The following is a 26,915-nucleotide window of genomic DNA, read 5'->3' on the forward strand; positions in this document are numbered from 1 at the left end:
ACTCACCTACACAACCACCCCTAAACACAGAGGGGAAGGAGGGAGGGTAAATTGGACTGCAGCAATGGAATCCTCGAACATCTACATGTATGGTAGGTACAAAACTGTACTATGTTCTTCGTTTTCCATTGCTGCAGTCCTTACTATTGGGTAGAATCCCAAAGCAGAGGTAAGGGAGGCTGGCAAATCATAAAGAAGCAGGAGCTGACAACATGCCTTGCAAAACAGCTGTGGCAAAACCAGCCCTAGACTTAGAGTAGATAGGAAGGTGATAATGCTTAGAGAAAGTATGCACTGAACTCCAAGTAGCTGCTTCCAAAATATCCTTAGTTGCCACCCCGTAGAAATGCTGTTGAAGTGGCAGTAGCCCTAGTGGAATGAGGCCTAATCCCAGCTGGAACCTCCTTGCCATGATGGGAATAACAAAATGCAATGCAAAAGCCAATCCACCTAGAAATAGTTTGTTTTGACACAGGCTTGCCCTGAACTCAAAGCAAAAGAAACAAACAACTGCTGAGACTGCCTAAAATCCTTAGTCCTGCTTAAGTAATAACGCAATTGCCTGTGTACATCTAAAGTATGCAAAATCTTTTCCCCTTTATTTTGGGGGTCTGCATAAAAAGTAGGCAAATGAATAGTTTGGTTTAAAGCCACACTAGAAACCACCTTAGGCATAAAGGAAGGATTAGTGCGTAATGATACCCTATCCTTATGGAAAATCAAAAGGGCTCGACTGCCATAAGGGCCTGCAACTCAGACACCCTTCTTGCAGAAGTAATAGCCAACAAAAAGCAGTCTTCCATGACAAATATTTCAATTCAGCAGTAGCCGCAGGCTCAAAAGGTTGTAGAGTAAGTTTTTCCAACACAAAATTGAGATCCCAAGCAGGAGTAGGAGCTCTACGGGGGTCTTATATTTTTTGCCCCTCTAAGAAACTGCTTGAACAAAGGATGCGAAAACAATGGTGGGTCACAATCATAGTGAGCTGAGATTGCTGCAGCATGAATCTTAATGGAAGAGAAGGACAGACCCTTGTCCAGTAACTCAGTAAGATATTGAAGAGCCATACTCAAATTAGGCTCAGAAATCTCCAAAGTCTTTGCTTTACTCCAAAATAAAAATCTCTTCCATTTTGCTGCGTACACTTTCCTTGTACTAGGTCTTCTAGCTTCCATAATCACATTTAAAACTCGTTGAGGAAGTTGAGACCTGCTGTGTTTCAACACAGAATATGCCAGGCTGTCAGATGAAGAGAGTGAAGCTTGACATTGAGCAGATGACCGTCCTGCTGGGATAACAGATGTGGAATCAAAGGTTAAGGCCATGGAGGCTTCTTTACCAGACTCCGTAGTAGAGGGTACCAGTGTTGCCGAGGCCAATCTGGAGCTATCAAAATCATCCTTGGCCTGTCCTGTCTGACCTTTAACAGTACCTTTGGAAGAAGAGGCAGAGGTGGAAAGGCATACACATGAAGGTTTGTCCAACTGAAAGACAGAGCATCCACTTTCCAAGCTGTGTGATGAAACCCCTTTGTGCAAAACTGTGGCAGCTGGTGGTTTAGTGGAGAAGCGAACAGATCTATGTCTGGAGTTCCCCATGACACTGTCAATTTCTGAAATACATGAAGATCCAGTTTCCACTTGTGGGGATCCATGATTTGTCTGCTTAACACATCTGCTAAGGAGTTCTGTGCTCCTGGCAGAAACCTTGCCTGAAGAGTTAGGTGCAGGCGTAGCGCAGTCCCCCATAAAATCATTGCTTGCCTGCATAGAGGATAAGAATGTGTTCCCCCTTGTTTGTTGAAGTACCACATGACAGTTGTGTTGTCTGTTAGAATCAACACCTGCCCTGGAAGAAGTAACTCCTTGAAAGCCAGTAATGCGAACTGGACTGCTAACATCTCCTTCATGTTGATATGTAGATGCTGTAGTCTGGCAGGCCACTTGTCTTGTATCCACTTTCCATTTGGATGAGCTCCCCAAGCAATGTCCGAGGCATCTGTCGGTAAAATCTGACTCGCCTCTGGCCGGGTCACAGAGAGTCCCTTGTTTAGGTGACATTCCTGAGCCCACCACAAAAAAATCTCTTTGAAGGCAAGGTATTATTTGAATGACAGTGTCTAAATCCTGGCAGTGCTGTGTCCATACATTTTTGAGATACCATTGTAACTTCCTCATATGCAGTTTGGCATTGGGAAGCTCCAGAATACAAGATGCCATGAACCCTAATGCTTGAAGGACTGTCTCTGCAGTCAGCACGGACAGATGAGATTGATGGAAGTAAAGTGATAGACTCTTTTGTTTGTCCGGGGTTAAAAAGGCCATCTGGGCTGCTGTATTCAGTCTCACACCCAGAAAGCACATGTCTTGAGAGGGTACTAGACTGGACTTTATTTCGTTCACAGAATACCCTAGGCATCTTAGCACTGCTATAAGATATTCCAGATGCTGTAGAAGGTCTTCCTTTTCTTGAGCCAGAATCAGGCAGTCGTCTAAATAAGGATAGATTTGAAGTCCTTGTAGCCTGAAGTAAGCTATCACTGGAGCCAGAACCTTTGTGAATACTCTGGGCGCAGTAGATAAGCCAAAGGGCAATGCAGAGAACTGATAATGAGAATCTCCAGCTCGAAACCGCAGATACTTCCTGTAACTTAGCTTGATAGGCACATGAAGGTAAGCTACCTTGAGATCTAAAGTTACCATCCAGTGATCTTTGCCCAGCAGGGGTAAAAGCTGTTGTAACGTCAACATCTTGAACTTGGGAATGTCCAGATAAGTGTTGAGGAGAGATAAATCCAAAAGCAGTCTCCACGTGTTCCCCTTCTTTGGTACTAGGAACATGCGAGAATAAAATCCTAGGCCCCTTTCTGATACAGGGACTGGCTGAATGGCCCCCATTTGGAGTAACTGAGAAACTTGCTTGTGAGCCTCTTTTCTTTGTGGAGGAGGAACGTCTGGCATGCCTTTGAAAGGGGCATTGAATGGAAATAAAATCTGTAACCGTGGTGAATGATGTCCAACACCCATCTGTCTTGAGTAATTAAATCCCAATTTTCTTTGAAAAGAGACAGTCGTCCTTCCAAAGGAGCTGCCAGGCGAGAATCTACTGGCAGCTGAAAAGGCCGGTCATTGGGTCTGTTTACGAAAGGACTGACCCCTGCCCTCACCAGAAGTCTGAGCAGGTGAACTCCTGTTCTAGGCCTAAAAGAACCTTGAGCCCTGCCCCTACCACGTCTAGACCTACCCCTAGACTGGGAATCATAAGCAGGATATGTCCACCCCTTAGCAGGCCAATTTCTACTAAACTTGGTGGCTGTACCTGCAAAAATCTTTAACAGTTTGCATAGACTTAGCTTTGTCCTCCATTTTCTTTAAAACTGCTTCCACAGGTGAACCAAACAACACATCAGACTGTAAAGGAGCATCCAAAATCCTTGTCTTAACATGCTCAGCCAAATTTTGATCCCTCAACCAGGCATGCCTGCGAAGAACAGAACTAGTGGCAGCCACCCTCGAGGAGGCCTGCACAGCATCAAAACCACATTGCAAAGAATGCTTGCCCACTTGTTCAGACACATAAACTAAATCCAGCAAGTCTTTACAATCAATACCTTCCGCCAAAGCATCCACCTTAGATTTCAATTGTGAAAGGAGATAATTTTGATATTTCAGCATGTGAAACTGACAATTCAACGCTCTCATGGCTAGAGTGGAAGAAGTATACACTTTCTTACCCCACCTATCTAACGCCCTTGCCTCTTTGTCAGTGGGAACAGGATTTTTAACCACAGAGGCCTTAACACCTTTAGGCCCCTGAGAAACCGTTTCTGGGTCCGCCCTAGGACTCTTAAACAAATACTTATGAGCTTCGGGCACCCTATAGTACCTATCAGGTTTAACAGGAGCAGGAGGCAAAGAATCAGGGTTCAGGGAAGCCTCTGCAAAACATCTTCCACCACATTCAACACAGGAGGTATAGCTAAGGGCCTATGCTGGGGTAAAACAAGAATTCCCTAAGCCTCTTCCTGGAATCAGAGTAATCCTGGCCTTCCCATTTAAAGTGCTCCCTCATGGAATGCAGAGTCTCTGAAAATGAAAAATCCTCAGGAGGAGAAGCAAGGAGTGGCATCATCCACATCAGAATCAGAATAATGAGAATACTCCTGCAAATCTTCCAGAAGACTCAGAAGCCCCTGAACCCTGTTCAAAACTGTCAAACTCTGGTTCCACCCTAGGCCTCTTATCAGGAGGGCCCATAGAACCTCTAATCACAGTAATCAAATCTTCTGCCATTTTAAGCATATGTTTCTTAGGTACAGAACCCGAAAGGCTAGGAGAAGCCCCTACTGAAGCTGAAGTTGGCCTACCTCTAAAAGAAGTTTTGGCAACAGAAGGAGAGGCTCTAACTACTTTGGGAAGAGAGGGAAGAATAGTCACCTGAGAAGCCCCTCAGCCTGGCCTGCCTCCTGAGAGGTACATCCTGTAACAGTAACGTTTCTGCCTGAGACTCCATAGAAACTCCTGGCAAAACCTCTGGCTCCACTGAGCCACCTAAAGAACCGGCGTCCGGGACTGCCGGTTCATCAACCCTAGGCTTCGCTGTTTTGTCCTTGCGCTTCTTGGGCGAAGCGGGCGTCGGAGCATCCGGCGGCATTTTATAATTGCAACGCTTCCCAAACACTAATCTGGCACAGTCTAACCTCCTCTTAATAGTGCGTTTGTTAAACCTAGCACAAGAGCGGCAACCAACAACGTCGTGCTCAGGCCCTAAACAAGGTATACACAATGTATGGTAATCCCTATGAGGTATTTGTTTCCCACAAGAAATACAGTTATTCACTTTTTCTGACATCCGGTTAAATACTGAGGCAAGAAAAACAAAATGTTCCCAACGGGCTACTTAGCCAACTCTGATTCGGTCTGAAACTCCGGTTTCGGAAATATTTCAGAACGCCAACCTGCACTCGCAAAACTGCTTCTGCATCGGACCACGCGGCAAAAAAGACTGAGGATATGACGCCGGTCATGCGCATTAGTACCCTGACGTACTGACGTCAGTCTAATGCGCCCTGACCGACGTCAGCCTTATACTCTGGTATTCGGGCCGACTGGATGCGGACTATACCCAATAGTAAGGACTGCAGCAATGGAAAACGAAGAACATCTGACAATTTAAAGCCCTTACAGCCAAGGTAGCAGAAGTGTAGACTTTTTTCCCCCATTTGTCCAGTGCCCTAGAATCTCTATCTGAGGGGACAGGGTTTTTAGCAGTAGCAGCCTTGACCCCTTTGGGACCCTGAGAGATAGTTTCTGGGTCAGCAGCACGGTTTTTCTATAGAAATTTATGAAAATCTGGAACCCTGTAGTATCTGTCTAGCTTAACAGGTGCAGGAGGTAAAGAGTCAGGAGACAGGCCGGATTCTGAAAATACATCATCTACAATGTCTAGAACAGGTGGAATTGCAAGAGGTCTGCGCTGAGGTAGTACAAGAAAGTCTTTAAGCCTTTTCTTAGAATCTGAATAATCTTGGCTCTCCTAGTGGAAATGCTCCCTCATGGTATGCAGGGTTTTCCCAAATGAGTAATCCTCAGGAGGAGAAGCTGAAGGAATAGATTCTTCAGTATCAGAATCCTCATAGGGAGGAATAGAATATCCCTGTTCTGAAGGGGAATCAGAGGAAATGGAAACCTGATCAGAGGAATCATATTCAGTGTCTTGCATAGGCCTCATCAGGAGGGGGATGGGAACCCCTGATCAAAGTAATTAGGTCTTCGGCCATTTTGAGCATCTGTTCCTTAGGCATAGAAGTCTGTCCTGGAGAATGCTGTACTTGTTTCCTTGTCTTTAAAACTGTTTTAGACTTTGTCTTGGATGCTGAAGTAGGCTTGATATAAAGTTGTGTAGGTCTGAAAACACCCTCAGAAGCCGATGCCTGCTCAGCGGCTCCGGACCCATCTGTGGGATTAGTTTCCAAAGGGCCAATACCTTGAGTATCCAGAGGCCTAGTTGTCTCCACGTGGGAGTCAGAGGCTGCCTGTGGCTCTGAGGTAGCGGGTGTCAGGGGCTGCAAAAGCACCTCACTGAGCATCGGCGAACCGGCGACTGGCCTGGAAGAGGCTTCTTCGGTTTTGGACCTCGGATGCCTGTCCTTTTCTTTCTCCTTGCGCTTTTTATGAATTCCGGTCGTCAGTTGTTCCGACGGCATTATATAGTTAAACCTTCGGCCAAAGTAATGAAAAGCAAAATTGTACCGACGCTTAAAAGTGCGTTGGTTAAATGTAGCACAAAACCTACAACTAGCAACGTTGTGGTCAGGGCCTAGGCAAGGAATACAGTAAGAATGAAAATCCTTATGAGGTATTTGCTTCCCACAAGAAATACAATTATTAACTTTTTCTGACATCGGTCTGGAGCAAGAAAAAAGTTTCCCCAATGGGGTACTTAGCTTTATAGAAGACTCCGGATCTGAAATTCAATTTCGAAAATCTCAGGAGTCAGCCGACCAGCACTTGCAAACTGCTTTTGCTTCGGGCACCGCGCGGCAAGAAAGACTGAAGAAAATGGCGTCGGCTGCATCATTTATATCCCTGGCGCTCTGACGTCAGGGAAGAGGCGACAGCAAACGACGCCGGACCAGGACTTCGGAATTCAGGCCGACTGCGGGTAGCCTGCCAGCAGGATAACCCAAGTGTAATGACTGCAACAGTGAAACACGATGAACATATGGTTTCAGGGTCTGCAACAGGATTTTTGAAAAGGAATTTGTGGGACTCAAGAACCCTGTAGTATCTGTCTGGTTTACTAGGGGCTGGAGGCAGGGAATCAGGGGCCATACTGGATTCCGAAAACACATCATCAACAATGTCTAGTACAGGAGGTATAGCCAAAGGCCTATGCTGAGGAAGAAGAAGGAAATCCCTCAGCCTCTTTTTGGATTCAGAGAAATCCTGACTTTCCCAGTGGAAATGCTCCCTTAAGGTATGAAAAGTTTCCCCAAAAGAAATATCCTCATGGGGAGAAGCAGAGGGAATGGAATCCTCTACATCAGAGTTCTCATAAGTAGAAATGGACAAATCCAGGTCATTAGAAGAGTCAGAAGAAACAGAATCCTGTTCAGAAGATTCATAGCCAAGTTCAGCCCTAGGCCTCTTAGAAGGGAGGGACTGACTACCCCTGATTATAGTAATTAAATCTTCAGCCATTTTGATCATTTGTTTTTTAGGCATAGAGGCCTGAACATGTGGCCTGAGCGCCTGTTTTTTTTAGACATAGATCGAGATTTAGGCCTTAGTAGAGAAGGTGGAGTTGGGTTAATATGCAAGTCTGTAGGCCTGAATACACCATCAGAAGCCAGTGCCTGTACAGTGGCTCCAGAGGGTTCCGGCGTGTAGCTCGCAAGACATTTCTCTGCGAGCTACATCGCCGAAACCAAATGGCTGCAGCAGCACTTTGCCATAGTGCAATATGGCTGAAAAGCATAGCCGTCATTTGTAGTCAGACGTCTGACAACAAAATAAATAAATAATTAAATAAATACATTCCTTGAATGAGAATAAGGAATGTGTTACACATCCAGTACAGCTGTCTCTGCTTGAATACAGCCGGACAGCTGTCTGTAAGGATCGCCACCAGGTATAAAATTTCCGTTCATAGAGTACAGCTGCAGCAGCTATGCTTTTCAGCCATACTGCATTATAGCAACGTGCTGCTGCAGCCATTTGGTTTCGGCGATGTAGCTCGCAGGGAAATGTCTTGCGAGCTACACGCCGGAACCCGGCTCCAGACCCATCCAAGGTGGAGACATCCACGGGTTCCATAGGTGAAGCATCTCGTGGCATACCGGACTCCGAATGGGTCTCAGTAGAGGCCTGCAAATCAGAATTAGCGGATATCAGGGTCTGCGAAAGTGCCTCACTGAGTACCGGCGAACTTGCGACTGGCTTAGGAGAAGCGTCGTCGGCAGTTTTGGACCTCAACGGCCTGTCTCTCTTTTTCTTTGCATTTTTTCGGTATTCCGGTAGTCGGATGGCTAACCAATGTCATTTCTGGATAATTAAACTGAGAACCGAAATATTTAGAAGCAAAAATGTACCGACGATGGATAATGTGCTGATTAAATAAAGCAGAAAAATGACAGCAAGGTACGTCATGGTCAGGGCCTAGACAAGGAATACAGTACAAATGAAAATCCTTATGAGGTATTTGCTTCCCACAAGTAATACAATTATTAACTTTTACTGACATCGGTAAGGAGCAAGAAAAAGTTTCTAACGGGTACTTAGCTTTTAGTTGAAGACTTCGGTTCTGAAACTCAAAAACGAAAATTTCAGGAGTCGGCCGACTGGCACTTGCGAACTGCTTCTGCTTCAGGCACCGCACAGCAAAAAAGACTGATGTAATGCCGTCGGCTGCATGTTTTATACCCCTGACGACCTGACATCATGGAAGAAGGGACAGCAACCGACGCAGGATCCAAGACTTTGTTAATCAGGTCGACTGAGGGCAACCTGCCAACAGATTACCCCAAATGTAATGACTGCAACAGTGAAACACGAAGAACATCTGTCAAATTACAGACCCATAGCTATTCTATCACCCCTAGCCAAAATTAAGGAGAGGTGTATCCACAAACAACTTATGTACCACCTTATTCAAAACAAACTGTTGTCTAATTCTCACCATGGCTTCAGGCCACACAACAGTACCACCTCCGCTCTCCTATCTTTCTCTGATGTCATTAACCATAACTGTAACAATAACAAACATTCCTCTGCACTCTTTCTTGATCTCTCCAAGGCCTTTGATATGGACAACCATCGACTCCTCCTCCATACACTGCAGGCCATCTCCCTAGATGCCCACTCTCTAGTTTGGTTCCAATCCTACCTCTCTGGAAGACAACAAGCAGTCCTCTGGCAGATTAAACTCTCCAGCCACCTTCCCATCACTGTAGGAGTCCCTCAGGGTTCTATACTAGGTCCCCTGCTTTTCTCCATCTTTATAAATTATCTTCACTCTGCCATTACAAATGCCACCTGCATTCAATACGCAGATGATTCAACTTTGATCTGCTCAGCCAACTCTCCAACTGACTTGCTGTCACTGACCCAGAACACTTAACACAGTTGAGAAATGGCTAGCTAATCGCCTATTGATTCTTAATCCCAATAAAACTAAACTACTTCTTTTCTTCCCAACCCGTAGGTCCTCCCTCCTATTCTTCACCATAAACTCCAAAAATGGCACCATCATCTCTCCCAATGACCAAACCAAGCTCCTAGGGGTCATAATAAATAGCCTCAAATTTGACATTCTTATAAATCACACAATTAAGACTATTTACAAAAAACTTGGATCCCTTTACAAGATCAAAACTTTCCTTACACCTCACGCTCAAACTGCTATTGCCCGTTCCCATCTACTCTCTACCCTTCTCTACGCATCTCCTCTCTTCACCAATCTAAACAAATCTGACCTCAACATACTATCCTCCTGTTACAATCATATTGCCAGGTTTGCTACTGGCACAGCATTCAGGACACACCATTGCCATAATCTGAAGAAGATTGGCTGGCTTGAGCTTCCCTCTCTACTGCAGCTCAACCAGCTCATAGTATCTCATAAAATCCTATACAAACTGGACAACATACCTGCACTCACAAATATTATCTGCCCTCATACTTTTCAGAGGCAACTGTGCTCATCTAAGCAACTACTGGTACTGACCTTCAAACCCAATAACTCTGCAGGTGATGCCGTTTGCCAACTCTGTCGGCAAAATATGGAACCACCTTCCACCATACATCACCCAAGAAACCTCACTTCCCCTTTTCAAAAATAACATCTAAAAACATCTGAAATCCCATTGGATTTGTCCCTGCTCTACCCCGGACTAAAGACAACTTGCAACTCTATTAAATCTACCTATCCAAGTATGATGTATTATATTTTAACAGTTATGTATTAATAACTCTGAAAAAGTGTGTATCTTATGGAATAATATGGTCTATGCATCTGATGTTGTAACATGTTCTATGCCTCTATGCCATTAGTTTTGTATCATCTTGTTTTGCTTTATTTGGAACTTTTCTCCCAGGCCTCCACTGAAAATGCACATGTATCCAGTCGGACTATCCCAATCAACAAATGTAAAATAAATAAATAAATCTTGTTCTACGGGAAGAATCAACTTATACCACTTAATTCTTGACCTCTTTCTCTCCCAAATAAATTCCTTCAACACTTTATTACTGTCCAGAACTTTTCCAAAGGCTGATAAAACTAAAAGGAATACAAATATTTTCACTGCTGTCTTACTACCATATCCAAAAAAAAGAGCTTCCAGTTTGTCAATTGTTGCATTATCTTTTGTTTTGTCTCTTCTTACACATCGTTAGTTGCCATAATAGAATCCTATTTAAGCATTATCAAAAATACTTGTTTAACATCAGCCTTTCTAAACTTGTGCACATTATCTAAATACACCATTGTTTTCTCTTTAGCACTCTGCAGTTGCTCCAATTCTTACTCTGTGAGATTCCCCCATTCTAGAATATTTCAACCTTTCTCAGCTCCTCTAAATAATTCCATGTACTTCTTTCTGTATCTATTTCTAGTTTACTTTCACCATATTTTACACTCCACCTTAATTTTACCATACACTAGCTAACCTGTCTTAAGAAATGTTTATCTTCCTAATAACGCTCAAATAATTTCCATTACCCATTCTTTAAACTCATCCTTTAACAGGTAATCAGGAAAGATAGTGTCATTTTTGCTACATTACCCTGCAACTTTAAATCTTGGGTTTTATCGGTGCATGATCTGAAATAGTTATTGGATGTATGTCAAAATTTTTCAGTTAAATAAAGACACATGCTGTAGTGGTGCTGTGGTAGCATTGTCGCCTCACAGTAAGACATTGTCCGGTTCGATTCTCAGCTAGAGCGTCTTCTGTGTGGGCACATGCGTGAATGGGCATACCTTCAATGAAGGTTGTGCGTCAGGGCCGGCAACTCGGCACGTAAAAATCTACTGCCAATCATTAGCGGACCGGAGTTCCGCTGTGGCGACCCCTAACCGGGAAAAGCCAAAAGACACAACAACAACAACAACAACAACAAGAGACGACACATGCTCTAGTGAAATGTAATTTATATCCAGTCTGAACTACTTCGGTTATTGTACTTTGAGGAATAATATGTAAATTCTGTCAGAGTTCCTACTGCTGAATTAACAACTTCCATAACAAATATTCTCATACATTTCTTTAGAAATCTATCCTCTTGTTGTGTTTTCCTTTCTAGGTCCCCCATACATCCTCAATATTTCAAATCAAGTTCCGGTCTCCAACCATGACTAATATACCCTGTTGAAGACAGATTTTGTTTTCCAAAAAATTTCTTAAGCTTCAAAATTGCAGTTTTTTTTTTTGTGTAACAAATACATGCCAGTATAATCCTCCTCCTCTGGCAGATCTACCATTATAGTCTTTTTTCCCCTCTTCTATTACTAATGGAGCCCCTCTAGCCATCAGTATTATTCCTCTTTTTCTTTGCCCTGATATTCTACTTAGTAACCATCCTGAAGTTCTTTATCATATTCAAATGCCCATTTCTATCCAAATGTGTCTCCTGAAGCAGTGATATTTACACCCTACATTTCTTAATATAATTCAATACTCTGCTTTTCTGTCTTAACCTGTAACACCATTTACATTCCATGACAATATAGACAGAGTAACCATTACTACAGAAAGATGTTACTCCAAACGTTTATGTACAACAGTTCTTCTGAATGTGCATTTTCAACGTTTGCCTTACATTCATGCACTATTGTTCTGCAGGTTTAAATTGTATGCAGTTGTTTCTTCTCATCTCCATTTCAACCTAAGTCACATTTAGACTTTTTGCTTCAATGAAAAAATACAAAAAATTAAATACATTCTTAGAACTCACCTATCCCCTTTTAACTTAAAACAACAACAAAAAAAGTTAATTTTCAACAAATGACGTTTACCCCTTCAAACAGGAGTTGTCCAAAATTGACCACTACACCCACAGGCATGCATTAGCTAATCTAAAACATGCTAATGAGTATGTTCTACCCTGTGCTCCCACCTATAATAATTATCTGTTCTTTTCATATCTCCATTCTTCTCCCATATGTGAAAAATAGCTTACCTGCTTTCAATGAGCATTAACGTTTAGCCCTAAGAAAATGTGTACTGGCTACCTTTAAATAAGCTAAATTCTACACGGTTCTGTTAAAACATTAACATATTAAGGCTGCTGGGGAGGTTATCCACTTCTTACCCACTTCCCTCTGTTTGAAACTATTTTTCACTTAACTGCTTGCCACTGTAACTTTAAATGTTACATCGCAATCATCAGAGAGAGTGCTCAGAACTCTCACAATTAATTGCTTGCACCTGCAGCCAGCCTGTCCCCAAGTAAAAGCAGTTGGCAACAAGAACAACAAACAGGCAACTCTCTGCAAATTTCACTCAGAATACAGTGTACAGACTTCCCCTAAAAACTGTCTACTTCTGTAGACTTCTCTCTCGCTATAAGCATTTGCAAATGGAAAAAAGAAGCAAGTTAAACTTTGCAGATTCACAGAACTTACCATTTTCTATGCCCGGCATCAGTTTGTCTTATTTAAAAAAAAATGTGCTTAAAAAAGAAATGTATCAACAGTTTACACCAGGGACAATAATCTATATCATCCACTCTGTAAAAATAAGAGATATTATCTTAATTCTGTATACAGCAAGACCAATACATGCATCCCAAGATTACAACATATTAACTTTAACATGCTTCTGCGCATATATTCTTATCTTGTTATGATGTAAAGCCTATATTATCTTACAGGTAAGTAAAAGTACTTGCTTTAATATTGTTAACATGCATGGCAGTCACTCATAATACTCCCACACCTCACATTTAATACACCACTCACTGACTACAGTCTATATAAACGCTCTTTAAAATATAACATGCATCATGATTTTTTTTAATGCAAATATCAACAAAAACATTTTTCTTTACTGTAAGCTAACAGGTAATCCACTGTGGAAAGGTCTTCACATCAACAAAATGGAAACATGTATAAATATATGAAACTGGACCAACCACAAACAGCAGGAATAATAAGACTTTATTCAAACCTCTTATCTTTCCTGCTGTTCGTGGTTGGTCCAGTTTCATATATTTATGCATGTTTCTATTTTTCTTTACTGTTACTTCATTCCCTTCAGCATCATTCAAAACATTAATGACCTAAAGCGGGGTATATACTTTATGGGTCATCAAAAGTTTAACAAAGTCAGCATAATTCCAGCCTTTCCCAGTCATCTCTTCTTATAAAGCCACATGTCAGGTGTCTACTCCTATATACACTGTGACTAACGCTTTACAGTTTCTCTTGTATTCAATAATTTTAACGTTGCTAGTCTTTCTTTAGATAATCTATATCTTCTAATACAAGAAATAGGTTAAAATACAAGGTCATCTGGATACATCTGGTGAGCTCCTGTGATTTTTTTTCTCTCTCTCCAGCATTTTCCTTCTGAAGAATGGAAAAGGTATCATTGGTAAATTCACTGTGTGGGCTTTGCTCCTCATTCTTCTGACAAGAGTCCCTCTTCTGCTTGCTGACTCGATCTTTGTTGTGTAACTTTTTTTTGTTTCTTCATTAGTCTGTTCTGCATCCAAAACTGAACTCCATAAAAATACTCTGGTGACAACTGGATAAAGCAGTTTGAATTTCATACTTGCCTCTCAGCATTCCCTGATTGCTGAGACAAACCTGCTATTCTTCTGCCTGGTATACAGTGAATAATCATTTATTTATTTGCAGTTTGTTGCCAGGATGGTCTATTGGGCCACTAGGAGCCCATTTTCATTGGAGTCCTGGGGAGAAAAGCTCCAGTACATGAATCAAAACAATTAGAAGTTCATTACAAAGCAATTATAACAATAGATAATGTAGTAATACCCAAAATGGGAAAAAATATAAAAAAACATGCAAGCATTAAGAAGAAAATACAGTGATTAAACAATTTCATTTAGGTACAAAGTCTGCTGGTTGCAATAGGTGCGTATTACAGTGTTATGCAATTATATTTATTATAAAAGTGTATGGATATAATAGATGCTTATTGGAATAAAGCAATAATAGCAGGATGTTTGGATGCTTATTTCAGTGTTATACAATTTTGTATCATTTTTCACAAACACTCTATTTATTGTCTCAAACTTTCAATAGTTTTCCTTTCTGCCACTATTTTGTCAGGAGCAACTCTTACTACTGTTACGGCTGCATTTTTACTAATTTAGGTTTTGGATGATTTTCTCATAGCCAGGTTTAACAAAATGCACCATTTCAATTAACAAATCCTGCTCTAAAGCACCAGTCCAGTTGCTTATTTGTACTTTCAAGAAAATAACAAGTCTGTTCCTTTCAATTTCTCAGCTCCAGCAGAAAATCTTCTACACAGTCTTATAAATCCGCTATATTTTGAAATAGCTCTTCTTGAAAAGCCTCATGCTCAGCCAGCCTTTTCTTTATTTCACTTCTGATTTTTTTGCAGTGTTATAATTTCATTTGAATACTTGGGTGAAGCATTTTCTTTTTCCAGACTTTTGTTATTTGAGTTGATATTTTCCACTCCTCTGAGTGTTTTTGATTTACTGTTTCCTTTAAATGACTAGAAGTGATCTGCTGTACCACAAAAGAAACTGAGTTTTGCTGAACAGCTGCAGGATTATCAACCAGAGATTTCTCTTCTCCTTTTCTGTTTTTCTTGCAAGTTCCCTACATTTACTATACAAATAAACACAAATGATTGTAAAGACAAGAAAAGAGAGACGTTCGTTCACAAGTACCTATTAAACAAGTCTTTTATTCCACAAAACGTCAATATGAAGCACTTTTCGTTAAGCTAGATAGCAAAACTTCTACAGATAAAAAACCTTGCTTAACTAATGTTTAAATATACATCATGTGACTACTTTGGTCATTAAAACACATTCATTATTCATTAGCAAGCCATTGAATTTAAACATGCAGTACATTATTTTTAAAAACAGGAGGCTTATAAAGTCAGAAACTAGAACCAAAACTTAAAAAGTGCTTGACATTCCCAACAAAAGATCTTTTTCTTTCATTTGTTTTTTAGATTTATTTAATATTTAAATTCATACTAGCAAATATATATGTATGTAGAAAAAAAGTGTATTTAAATAATTTTTTATTTATATATATATATATATATATATATATATATATATATATATATATATATATATGAGCTTTTATCTCATTAGGGCGTTTTAATGACCAAAGTAGTCACATGATGTATATTTAAACATTAGTTATGCAAGGGTTTTTATCTGAAAAAGTTTTGCTATCTAGCTCAACGAAAAGTGCTTCATATTGACGTTCTGTGGATTAAATTACTTGTTTTCAAGGTACTTGTGAATGTACGGCTCTCTCTTCTTGTTTTTACAGAAGTTCCCTACATTTCTTTGTTGGCATTCAGGCAGTGTAATTACTAACCAGCGATAGTATTTTACCCACACTTACAGTTTCACTGGGCCTTTTCAAGGTTTCTGTTTTCACAATGGGAGAACTCAAATCAACATGCTGGTCAGTGTGCAGCCATCTTGGGAGACAACTTAAGATCTTCTTTCTGGTAACAGCTCTGTCTGAACTATTGCTTCATTTGAATACTTCCAGCAGTCCTTCTTTGTCACACACACACACATGCATGCATGCACACAAGCACACACATGCGTTTATTTTCTTACAGAAGAATATATTACAACAATTTTGGCCTCTCATCTTTTTTGGTTCACTGACTTTATCTTTGACATATTTGCCTTGCATAAATGTCTACAATTTATTCAAAACAGCTTACAAACTTCCCCATGAACTATGTAAGCTCTACATTCAGATGCTTTAATGATAATTTAAGCTTCACACTGAAGACTTAGCATGGTTTCTGTAATTCTTATGCCACCTCCCACCTGCAATTCTGGAACTTGACTACAAGGTCTGCCACTGTAGTATTTGGCTCTGTTGATTTCCTTACAGAATTTCATTTACTATTCCTTGCTTTTCAGATATCAGTTCAGAAATTAAAATAGACAGTCTACTTTTAAACCTTCTACTAATCAATTCTGTTGACAGACAATCCCTCCAATAGACTATTCCTCCCCTCTGAAAATCAAACGTGACATTCCTTAGTTTATGCTACAGCTTTTTGTAATGAGACTCTTCATAGTTTTAAAAGTTTCTCCCCTGGGCTGTGGATTACTCATTATATGTTTGAATTCCCACTCATGGACAAATCATCTGAACTCTTGCTTACCTTGACCTGGCCAAAGCCTCTGACACAATTCCCCACTCAGGCATAGTAGAAAAAAAATCAAACTGGGAATAATCCCCTATGTCATCCACTGGATTGCCAACTGGCTGACAGATAGGATGCAGATAATCAAAATAGGGGAAGTTATCTCCACAAAGAGATCAGTCACCAGTAAAGTCTCCCAGAGTTCTGTGCAGGGACCTCTCCTGTTTGGCATCTACTTTTCTGAAGTAAAAGCCAATACCAAAGCAATCTGGCTGTCTATGTTTGCAGATGATTGCAAGCTAGGATCAGTCACTGAATTCCAAAATGATTTGGCCATACTGTTGGAAGGTTTGTCTTAAATAAATAACTGGTTTCAAAATCATGGTCTGAAACCAAATGCCAAAAAATGGATTATTGTTTCCCTTGGGGAGGTCATCACCTTCACATTGCCAATACACCCCTAACAGCTGATCCAGTTGTTTGGGATTTGGGAACTTGTGTGGACAGTGACCTAACATTTGACCAACGAGTCTATATTACTTTAACGAAGTTTCATTTCTGTGAATCTTCTTGCATCAAACCATATACAGTGAATGTTCACTAACGTGAGTGTTCAGTTCAACAAATGACTTTCCTCGGGAAAGTAACAAGTTGCCCAGCATTAGAAATGTGCACTTTTCCCCATTGTTGTGCAGTCACGGAGTTGGTATATATAGATGGGGGTGGCTTTGCAATAGTGTGCTTTGTGTAATGGTCTGAATGATGGGCAACTTTTTACTTTCCCTGGGAAAGTAATTTACGGAAGTGAACATTCACTATATATGGTTTGGTGAATGAACTTTCAATAAATTGATACAGACCCTTGACCAACATATGTCTACTGTTTAAGAAAGTCCTTATATACTGCACAACTTATAAACAAAGAGGGTGTGTTTAGAACTACGGATTTCACTGTCCCCCTTTACTCAGCCCTTATTAGGCCAGTCACTGAATATAATGCCTCCTTTAACATGTAGCTGTCCAGACACATGGCCCTGTGACTATACTCAGTATCCTACAGACTACCAAGAGGTGACCAGTATCTGGCATACAAAGGATCCTCTGACCCACTGCTGACTGATTTACTGCATATAAGCAAGTCAGGTGTCGTCAGAAATACTCTGTCTGGGGATCTAAACCTCTTCTGCAACGTGGACAGAACAGTTTTGAGGGACAAGTATATTTCGCAGTGGATGCCGTTGCTGTGGAACAGACTGACCACCCACATACAACAAAGTTCATTCTTGTCAGATTTCAAAATTTACCCCAGGACTGCCCCGTGTACTACTAATAGACACAGGCAGCTCCTGAATGCTTTGCCCCATGCATGGTTCCCCTCAAATTATCTCTGGTAGAATCCCAGCCATTCTCATTAGGGGTAATATCTCATTGTGGACCATAGGATGAGCAAGGCCAATGAATAACCAAATGGGACAGGTTATTTCAAGCACAAAAATGGAAAATATCCAGGTTTAAAATGGCCCTCAAGGGCAGCTTGTCTAATACTTGCCTATGAACCTATGAGTATCGAGAACCACTTCTCATATAAACCACCAGACATACCCATCTTGAGAATATAGATTTTCATTTGCTAATCACATGTACTTGATTTGTCTGTTACTCTGATTACCTTAGAGAGCTTGAAATAATAATCTACAGTTAAATGAATGCAATCTACTGCAAGCAAAACAAAAAATGTAATATACATAATTGTTTGCTAAAAACGGCTTTATTAACTTCTCTAGTGCCCCAGCCCTCTGGCCTTCAAGAAGAAATATAAAATCTTAGTCCTCTTACCATTTTAAATAAACACATCCATTAATACCAAACAATCTCTTAAAGTAACAACAATTATAACAACACTCTCCAGTCAACCTCAACATTCAAACCATATGGGCTACATTTAAATAGTTTAAAATAAGAAACGTTTCCTTATGCAATAATCAATGCTTAATATCATACATTAAGTTAAATGGATGTTGCAGCAAAACCACAAATTTAAGTTCTGATGCATCATGTTTAAGATCTAAGAAATGTCTTGCTACTGGGCTTAGTATACAAGCATTCTTAATATCCCCTTTATGTTCTAAAATCTACTTCATTGCCTGTTTAGGTTCACCCATCTATACCTTCTTACATGGGCACACTAACACAAATAACTCCCTCGGATGTACATGCTAACCACTGTGTAATATAAAAACTCTGCCCATTTAGTATACATTCAGATCATTCAAGTATGTATTTACATGCGTCTCATCCCCTCCACACATAATTTACTTTTTAGCTTGAATACTTCTGCTCATTCCCCAAAATCATTACGTATTATCCTAACTTCTATACTATTTCCTATTCTATAAACAGATTAATGGGCAATCAGGTAAAAATAATCCCAACTCTTCATCCATTAATACATGCCAAATCTTTTTTTCACAGTACTGACCATTTTATGTGTAAATACACAAACTGATCCCTTGATTTCATTGTCAGATATTCTTTGTATCAAATATCCACTTCTCAAAATTTTTTATGGACACATCACTGTTTTCTTCACTTCCACACAATTTTAAGACATAATCAAACAAAATATCTTTAGTATAACCCTTTCTGTGTAAATTTTTGACAATGTGTGGAATTAGCTGAATCAAAGCACCTTCTTTAAATAGGTTTAATAATCAAAACTTGGCTGGAGAAAGCAGAAGCACAGGGAGTCAGGTGTACAGTGAGTAAAAGAAGGGAGACAGGTGCAGAGTGGGTAAAGTTTTCCTAACAGGAACAGACGTAACCTTATCCACTGTAACACATCCTATCTAAGACTTCTCGTCCACCTGCAACACAACTCTGGGAACAATTATTGTAAGTAATGGTAAAAGAGGTGGTGATTTAATTTGTATACATTTATGCAACAAGGTCAGCAAGCATCTTTATTTACTTAACTGACTTATGATTCCAGTTTTGAGAACTATCAAAGCGGAAGCACTCTGCTCTGATGAAATACTACATGACTTGCATTTCTTATGCATTTCTGGGGCAGCATTCTTAGATCATTTCACTTTTCAGTTTTATTATATCTTTTTTTCCCATCTTGTTTCAGATTAGTCTCTTTCCATTCTTCTTAATTTGCTAGCTTCTACTTTTCAGTTATTTGAATAGATAAAACTTTGAAGTACCTTAATCTTGTACTTTAAAAAAAAATATTTCTGCTAATGTAACAAAATCAAAATTATGCCCAGTTTTAAAATTAATAAAAAATGAATGCATTAACCTTAAGGGGTACGTGTCAGCCACAAATACAGCTTTTTATAGATTTAGAAAGAGGTAAAACTTTTCTTTATCCAATGTCTTGATGCGTTATTCTGTTTTCTTTAGCAAGCTAATGAAAAACATAACCAGCAGTCAACGAGTATGTGAGCTAATACAAAAACAAAACAAAACAAAAAAAACCCACCAACTTAAGTAAAAACATGCAGCACTAAGACAGAGAGAAAAGTAAAAATTACATGACAACAACAAATATATACAAGTGCCTTGTGAATCTTGCTTAACGTCCTTCAAAGGCATGAGGACAGCAGTGCTCTTCATAGAGAATAATTGATAATTAAATAAAATATGACTGGAAAAAGGAATTATTGGGAGATCCAGTGTTATCATTTACTAAGTGACCACTCCTGTAGAAGATCACCAGCTATTAACTGCTACACAAGACTGCTAAAATGACACATTTTACAGCTTGGTTTAATATTAGTAACATTCTCAATATGTGTAGCTCTTCTGATGAGCTAGATATTTCTTACCCATATGTACTTTTCAGTTTTTCATGTTGGGCTGCTACAATATGTTTTAAACATGTAACTTGACACAAAAACACCACAAAACTACAAAGAAAGATTTTTACAATGTATGCCAAACTGGTTTCCTTTACTACTGATCACTTTAAATACAAAGTACACAAAAATTAGAAGCTTTTTACACTAACTGTGGATAATTAGCAAGAAGTTTGGGAAGTATGTACAAAAAAAAGATCTACTCAGTTGAAGATCACCTACCTGTCTTAACTTTAACAAGCTTGATAATGCTTGTCTTAACCCCTTTACATCTCCTCAGAAAAGTACTAGACACATCGTGGCTTTATTATCTGCAATCAAATTATGTGCAAGATACAAAAATGATGAAACATTAAGTAAATTAAAGTTTCCTGACACACGAAAGTTGTGACTTAGGAAAAATGTTATGGGGTAGCTTCATTACCAGAAAATACATAACAATTCTATTCAACCACTCTCAAGAATTTCCAAGTTATTAAAGGTTCCAGGAAATCTCCCACACATTTTTTTTATATATTTTTCGCAAGTTTTCTGGTCCACTTCAATGATTTTGCACTCTTTATACCCTTTTGGGTGAGAAACCAACAGCCAAGAGAAGGTTTACTATACATGTCCTAATCCTATTACTCGAATGAGGAAGTGTATGCCTGCCTAAACAAAGGTCTGCTACATCTTCTCACAAGCAAATCCATACTTACATGTATGATGAAAAATGCTTTAAGACAGCAGGTTATACACTACATGCTGTTCAACCATCCTTCAGTGGACATGCGTATTACAAAGGAATGGGACATATTCCTTATCAGTATGGGCAAGCAAACATCCATCACTAATACTTAATATTCCTTGCTGTTTTTTTTTTCCAGCCTATTATGGGTCACAGTTAGGGCTTCATTACTTTGTGCCACATCTATTATAATAAAACCCACACAGAAAAACAGTTGGTTATAAACACCCCACCTTTCCTTCAAGGACTGGTATTGTTCTCTCCTGCAGCTTGGATGACTGATGTTGAGACATGGGTTGTGATACATGTCGAAGGGCTTACAGGATGGGAATTGAATCTACTGATAAATGCATAACCCACCAGAAATGAAATGTGGAAGGACAGGAATGGGGAAAATTAACATCCTTATTTATACTATTAAGATGCACGTCCACCATATCTCAACTTTTGTTCCCTTCTTCTGTGGTACAGAAAGAATTCTTTAAGGCTTTTTGGTTAAGGGTTAATATGAACTTGGCTATTTTTATGAACTATTTCCAAGCTGTCCTCAACGTCTGATGAAAACATCACAAAACTTGAGCACACCACATAAAGCCTTAAAATTTTGCATTGGCACTGCCTGTGTTTCAGAACAAGTATTATTTAACTCTTATGGACTATGATTTATAAGTATTCTCCTAAATGTAAGTTATAGAGAACATAACATTTTCACCTGTGGAAACTGTTGCGGCCCTGGGGGACAGTGCTGCGAAGAGAGTGGTACTGCAGGAGTAGTCTGATATCCTGGCTGTAAGGTTGGGTATGTGTATCCAACGCCTCTGCCCATCTTGGGAACATGTGTCTGCTCTGTTGCTGAAAAAAATAGAGGGAAAATGTTATCTAAAACAGGCAGTCACAGTAGAAATACATTTCTCTCAAAATTAGAATCAACCCTAGCAGTAGTTAAGGCAAACACGCTTTATGTATTATTTTTTTAATGTATTTTGTTTAATGCCCAAGTTCAAGTTTATTTTTGGTGCCTATTTCCTAATCACCTTGCAAAGCTAGTAACTCAAACAATGTTACATTAGTGCTACTGTCTGAATTTCTAAACAAAATAGATGCAGTACATTTGCCTAGATAACCTCACCAAGTAGTAAGGCAAATTTTTAACATATTAACAGTTGGCCATAAGAGTCCTTACAATTTACTACATTCAAAAGAAACATTCAAGCAGAGTCCAAAACTGTTGTTTAAATTTTTAAGACCTGGTACAAAGCTGCATAGCAACACTGCTACAAGACCACACTTTCCGAACACTTTCCAATCACTATCATCAGTCAACAAAATCCAAAAAGAGCTATTCTGCTTAAAATTATAGTCCTAAAACATAGTGACATGGGAGCATAGCAATACTACTGCATGACCACACTCCCCTTGCCTCCTTCAGTAGCCATGCCAACTGCCAATGGCCCAAGCACCCCAACACTTGGGGATATAATCCATGTCAAAGTCCTCAACTAGAAATGGACAAACCTCAAAAAAGTCCAAAAAACTGAGATGCAGTGCACCATAGCCATCCATTGACATGAGAAACAGAATATGCTTAAGGAAAACATCCTCACAAATGAAAAAAAAAATCATATAATGCAGTATGAGACTTAGTCTGGCAGCCATCCACTGCTACTGTTGGGAGTGGAACTGACGCCCAGTATCATTTAAGACAAAGATAAAACCTACTACTACAGTGATGAATCCTAATCCTCTTCCTTCTTGCACAAAGTGTCTTTAGTGATTTCAAGTTAGCTGCAGTGGCTCAAACTATGAAATGCATCGTCTCTGCCAGCACATCAAATTTCTGCCAATTAAACATTTAGGAAAGTGTTATTCAATTACAGCTATGCAAACTAGTAGTGTACATGCAGCTCAATGGTTATCTAGCACCTCTTCTCTTTTTTAGCCCTTTTATATTTTCTGATCAAATTTTCTTTCTGCCCTCTACCTTTCTAAGCTATCTGCTTGCACTTTCTTTCCTATACTATCCTTAAAGTTACTCACTGAATACCAGCTACCCAATAAACTTAGTCCAAGATCTGGAAGAAACAGTTATCTGCTGTGTTTTTTTGATGATTTTATAACTTCAGTGAAAACATGTGCCTTCTGTGCCAATTATATATAATGCAAAAATTTTTAGTTGTCATGTTCTTACTTGCAGATGTGTCAGATTTTTAATTTATTTGAATATTACTTATATCCGTACAAACAGTAATCATTTAAAATCTCAGAACCTGCACTGCAGAGTCCCAAAATGTGTAGACTGAATGGCCAAAAATCCATGCTATGTACTAAATCTAAGATTATTTCTCAGAGTATTACCTTTTTGCCTCTGTATGGTAATCTCAGAACTGACACATAGTAAATGCAGGGGAGCAGGTGGCTTGCCCCACATCAAATGGTATAAGGGGGCTTACCTTGTAAAAAAAAAAAAATTAAAGGATAAAAATACTATTTGATATTAACTCTTGTCCTGCATTTTTTTTAAATATTTCAGGTCTATGGTAAGTCATGAGATTTCAATTGGGAGCCATTCAAACTTGCAAATACAATGCTGGAATTAGTCACTCCTACTATATATATATTTTTATAAGTGTTTAGCTATGTCACCAATTGTAAAATACTGTGATTACCTTAACCTGTAATCCTTTTCTTAGGCCTCTAACAAAAATGAGCCATGCTCACTCACTGAATTAAATATGCAAATCAAATCAAACTACTGAATGAATACAGCAGTTTTAAGCACAGCATTTTTCCATACCAGTGGATCACATCTATTAGTGCAGCACAACAAAATAAAGTCGACCTACCAAATGCTCCCAAAATATGGACGCTTGTGGTTGTACTACAGCAGGGAAGGAGCAAACCAACCAGAAGGCATAATGGAATGATCACCAAAGCAAGCTATACAGAATTTAAGTACATTTATTAACTTATTTTGATTTTCATACCTGCAGCTGCACAACATGCATAAGTTATCATGTCACTTACCTACTTAAAAAGCTCCTGAGACATTATGATAAAAGAACAGATGAGTACGTAGTCACCTTGTGATTGAATCTTGAGTAAAGACACATTTTTCCATTTGGTACTAAACTATGCCTACTGTTACCTTCCTCTCTTTCCCTATTTTGGTATACTACTGCCTCAAAACAGGCTACATACAAGTGAATGGAGGACTGCAAATGGATATCCCTCTTAACAAGGATGGCCCATCAAACAACCCCGGAAACTACAGACCTATCAGTATGACAATCTAATATTTAAAGCCATGGGAAGAAATATCATAGAAATTATCAACAAAAGATTGGCAACCAGACTTTCAAGATGGCTGCACACTGATCAACAGCACAACTTCCACTCACCCTGGGTGAAAACAGAAACAGAGAAAAAGGAGTGCAACTGAAAATGTTTTTTTTGCTAAAATTCAGTTACTAGCTAGTAAACACACTGCCTGGATCGAGCAAAGGAGACATTTGGAAAACCTGAAAGAAAATCAAAACTAGGAAAGGTGAAGAAAAAACACCATCTCAAATGAATTCTGCAGCTGTTCAGCAATATGCAGTTCAAGCTTCAGCTTTGGTTCAAGAAATGGCTTCCAGTAATTTGTAGGAAAAACTGCATCAAATGTACTTTGAAGCAAGTAAAATAAATAAAACATTGAAGGAATATATCAATTCAAACAACAAAAGGCTGGAAAAAATACAAGCATTCACTAGCCATTCAGATGGCCTCATAAAATTGCAAAAATCAGAGGGTGACATGAAAAACAGACTGAAAATGAGGTTGCTCATGCAGAATGTTTAAAAAAAATAGTGGAGTTAAAAGACAGTGTGCAAAGAAAACCTGAGATTTTCTGCTGTAGCAGGGAAACTGGAAGGACCAGACTGTATTAATTTTCTGGAAGCATAAATAAGCAATTGGACTGGTGTTCCACAGCAAAATTTGTTAACCAAAAGGACACATCAAGTGTATGCTCCAAACCTGATGAGAAAGCAGCCAAGACCTATATTTGTAAAGATTCAGTCATACGAGCAGAAAGAGCTGATCCTGACAAAACTGAGGCAGAAGGGCAAAGTATTAAAAACAGGAGACAGCAGGCGATACTGGGTGGGCAGAGTGGTGTGACGAGGGAGATGATTTTTCAGAGCTATGATACAGAATCGGAATTGCCTAGACATGGTAAGGCCTTGCTGACTCTTATTATGGTGGCTGCTAAAAAAGCAATCACTAGAAAATGAAAATCAAAATCTAAACCATACCATATTAGAAGCAGTGAATATAGTAAAGAGTTAAAACAACTGGAATTGAGATATTTAGAAAAAGGTAGGCGTAAACTACATAGAAAAAAAATGAGAATTCTGAGAACAATATATAGAGTGAGGTTTAAAAGAAGGCAGGACTTAAATAAGCTACATAATGTTTGAAAATGATTGGGTAGATTATAAGTGATGTGTAATGTTTGCAACTGGGAGTGTCAGTGTGGTTTGTGATGTAAAATGGTTTCAACTAGGATCATGTTGGTGTGGTCTGTTATTTATATAAATATAGGATTGCTTGTGTCATACGTGATGGTTTAATAAAGATGTTTCTTGTTTAAAAAAGGGGGCAGAAATTGAATAACTTATATAATGCTGCTTAGGTTATATAATAAACAGCAATATATCTGAAGCATAACGTTTGTTAATTTTAACTTGTTAATACAGTCTGATTACTTTTACATAAATGTAAATGTGTCTATGTCACATGTGATAATTCAATAAAGGTGTTTAAAAAAAGACAGCAGTGTTTGCAGAAAATGACTTTTCACTGTACACCAGGCGGAAAAGAAGCAAATTTATACCAGCAACCAGAGAATGTTGAGTCGAGAGGCAGGTGTGAAATTCACACTGCTCCATCCAGCTGTCTTCAATGTGCTTTTCTTGTTGTTTGTTTCTGGAGGATCAAAGTCATTTTTTGACACAGAACAGGCTAAGGAGGACTTTTATGCTCGACTATACATAGGAAAGATACATATAAAAATAACTTGCTTGATTTCTTTAGCTCTCACCCCTTCTTTAAGAAGAGAAACCTAGTTAAGAGCCAATTCATTAGAATATCCAGACTGGTCAGTCTTGACTCAGAATTTATATTTCAAGCTACTTTGTTAAAATACATGTTACTCAAGAGAAACTACCCTTTGCAATTAATTTCATCTACTTATGAGAAAGTTGTCTCTGTAAGATATACTAAACATTTTCCGATCCTACTATATGGATTTCTATCTGCTACTACTACTACTACTGTTCTTCCTGATGTTAGTAGATCACTTAGTTTCCCTCTTCCTATTTCTAGGGATATGTCACCAATAAGAGACATCATCAGCAATAATTGGGATTTATTGACTGAATCTTCACATATTTCTAAAGTGGTAGGACCCTCACCCTCTTTTTCTTTTAAAAGGATGAGAACCATAAGCATGAGCCTTGAAAATAGAGATGCACCTTATGTGTTAAATAATTCTTCCAGTACTTCCACCTCTCCTATAGGTATGCATACTTGTGACAAGTGAGTAGTATGTCCTTATATTCTGGTGGGGACTCAATATACTTTCCAACACTGCAACTACTCCATTAAATTTCTTAAACATTTCTTTTGCCATTCCACAGCTGTGGTTTACGCAGGTATTTGTGATTCATGTAATGCTTTCTATGTTGGAAAAACTACTAGGAAACTTTCTGATAGAATAAAAGAACATTTAGGAGCTATTAGAGCTCATAACATGAATAATGCCCTTGCTAAACATAGCACTATGTGCTCTACCTTCTCTAAATTTCGTTTTATTATTCTTGAACAGATTGTTTGTTTGGTAATTGGGAGCTATTTTTGGAGTTAAGGGAACTTAAGTGGCAGCTTTTGCTTAATTCAGAGGTTTTCCCAGGGTTAAAGGGAACTG

The 26,915-nt window shown here is 39.1% G+C and overlaps 1 protein-coding gene across 1 annotated transcript in view; it reads right to left on the reverse strand.

The window, feature by feature from the left end:
* The window catches only part of SEC24A (SEC24 homolog A, COPII coat complex component), a 2,581,543-nt gene that overhangs the window by 1,750,189 nt on the left and 804,439 nt on the right, over positions 1-26,915 (reverse strand). The window contains exon 5 of the mRNA XM_044069234.1: positions 21,660-21,799. Coding sequence (XP_043925169.1) covers positions 21,660-21,799 — 140 coding nt within the window. The remainder of the gene's footprint in view (positions 1-21,659; positions 21,800-26,915) is intronic.

Source organism: Protopterus annectens, chromosome 4.part0 (genome assembly GCF_019279795.1).
Source record: "Protopterus annectens isolate FY-2018-M chromosome 4.part0, PAN1.0, whole genome shotgun sequence".
Taxonomy (NCBI): Eukaryota; Metazoa; Chordata; order Ceratodontiformes; family Protopteridae; genus Protopterus; species Protopterus annectens.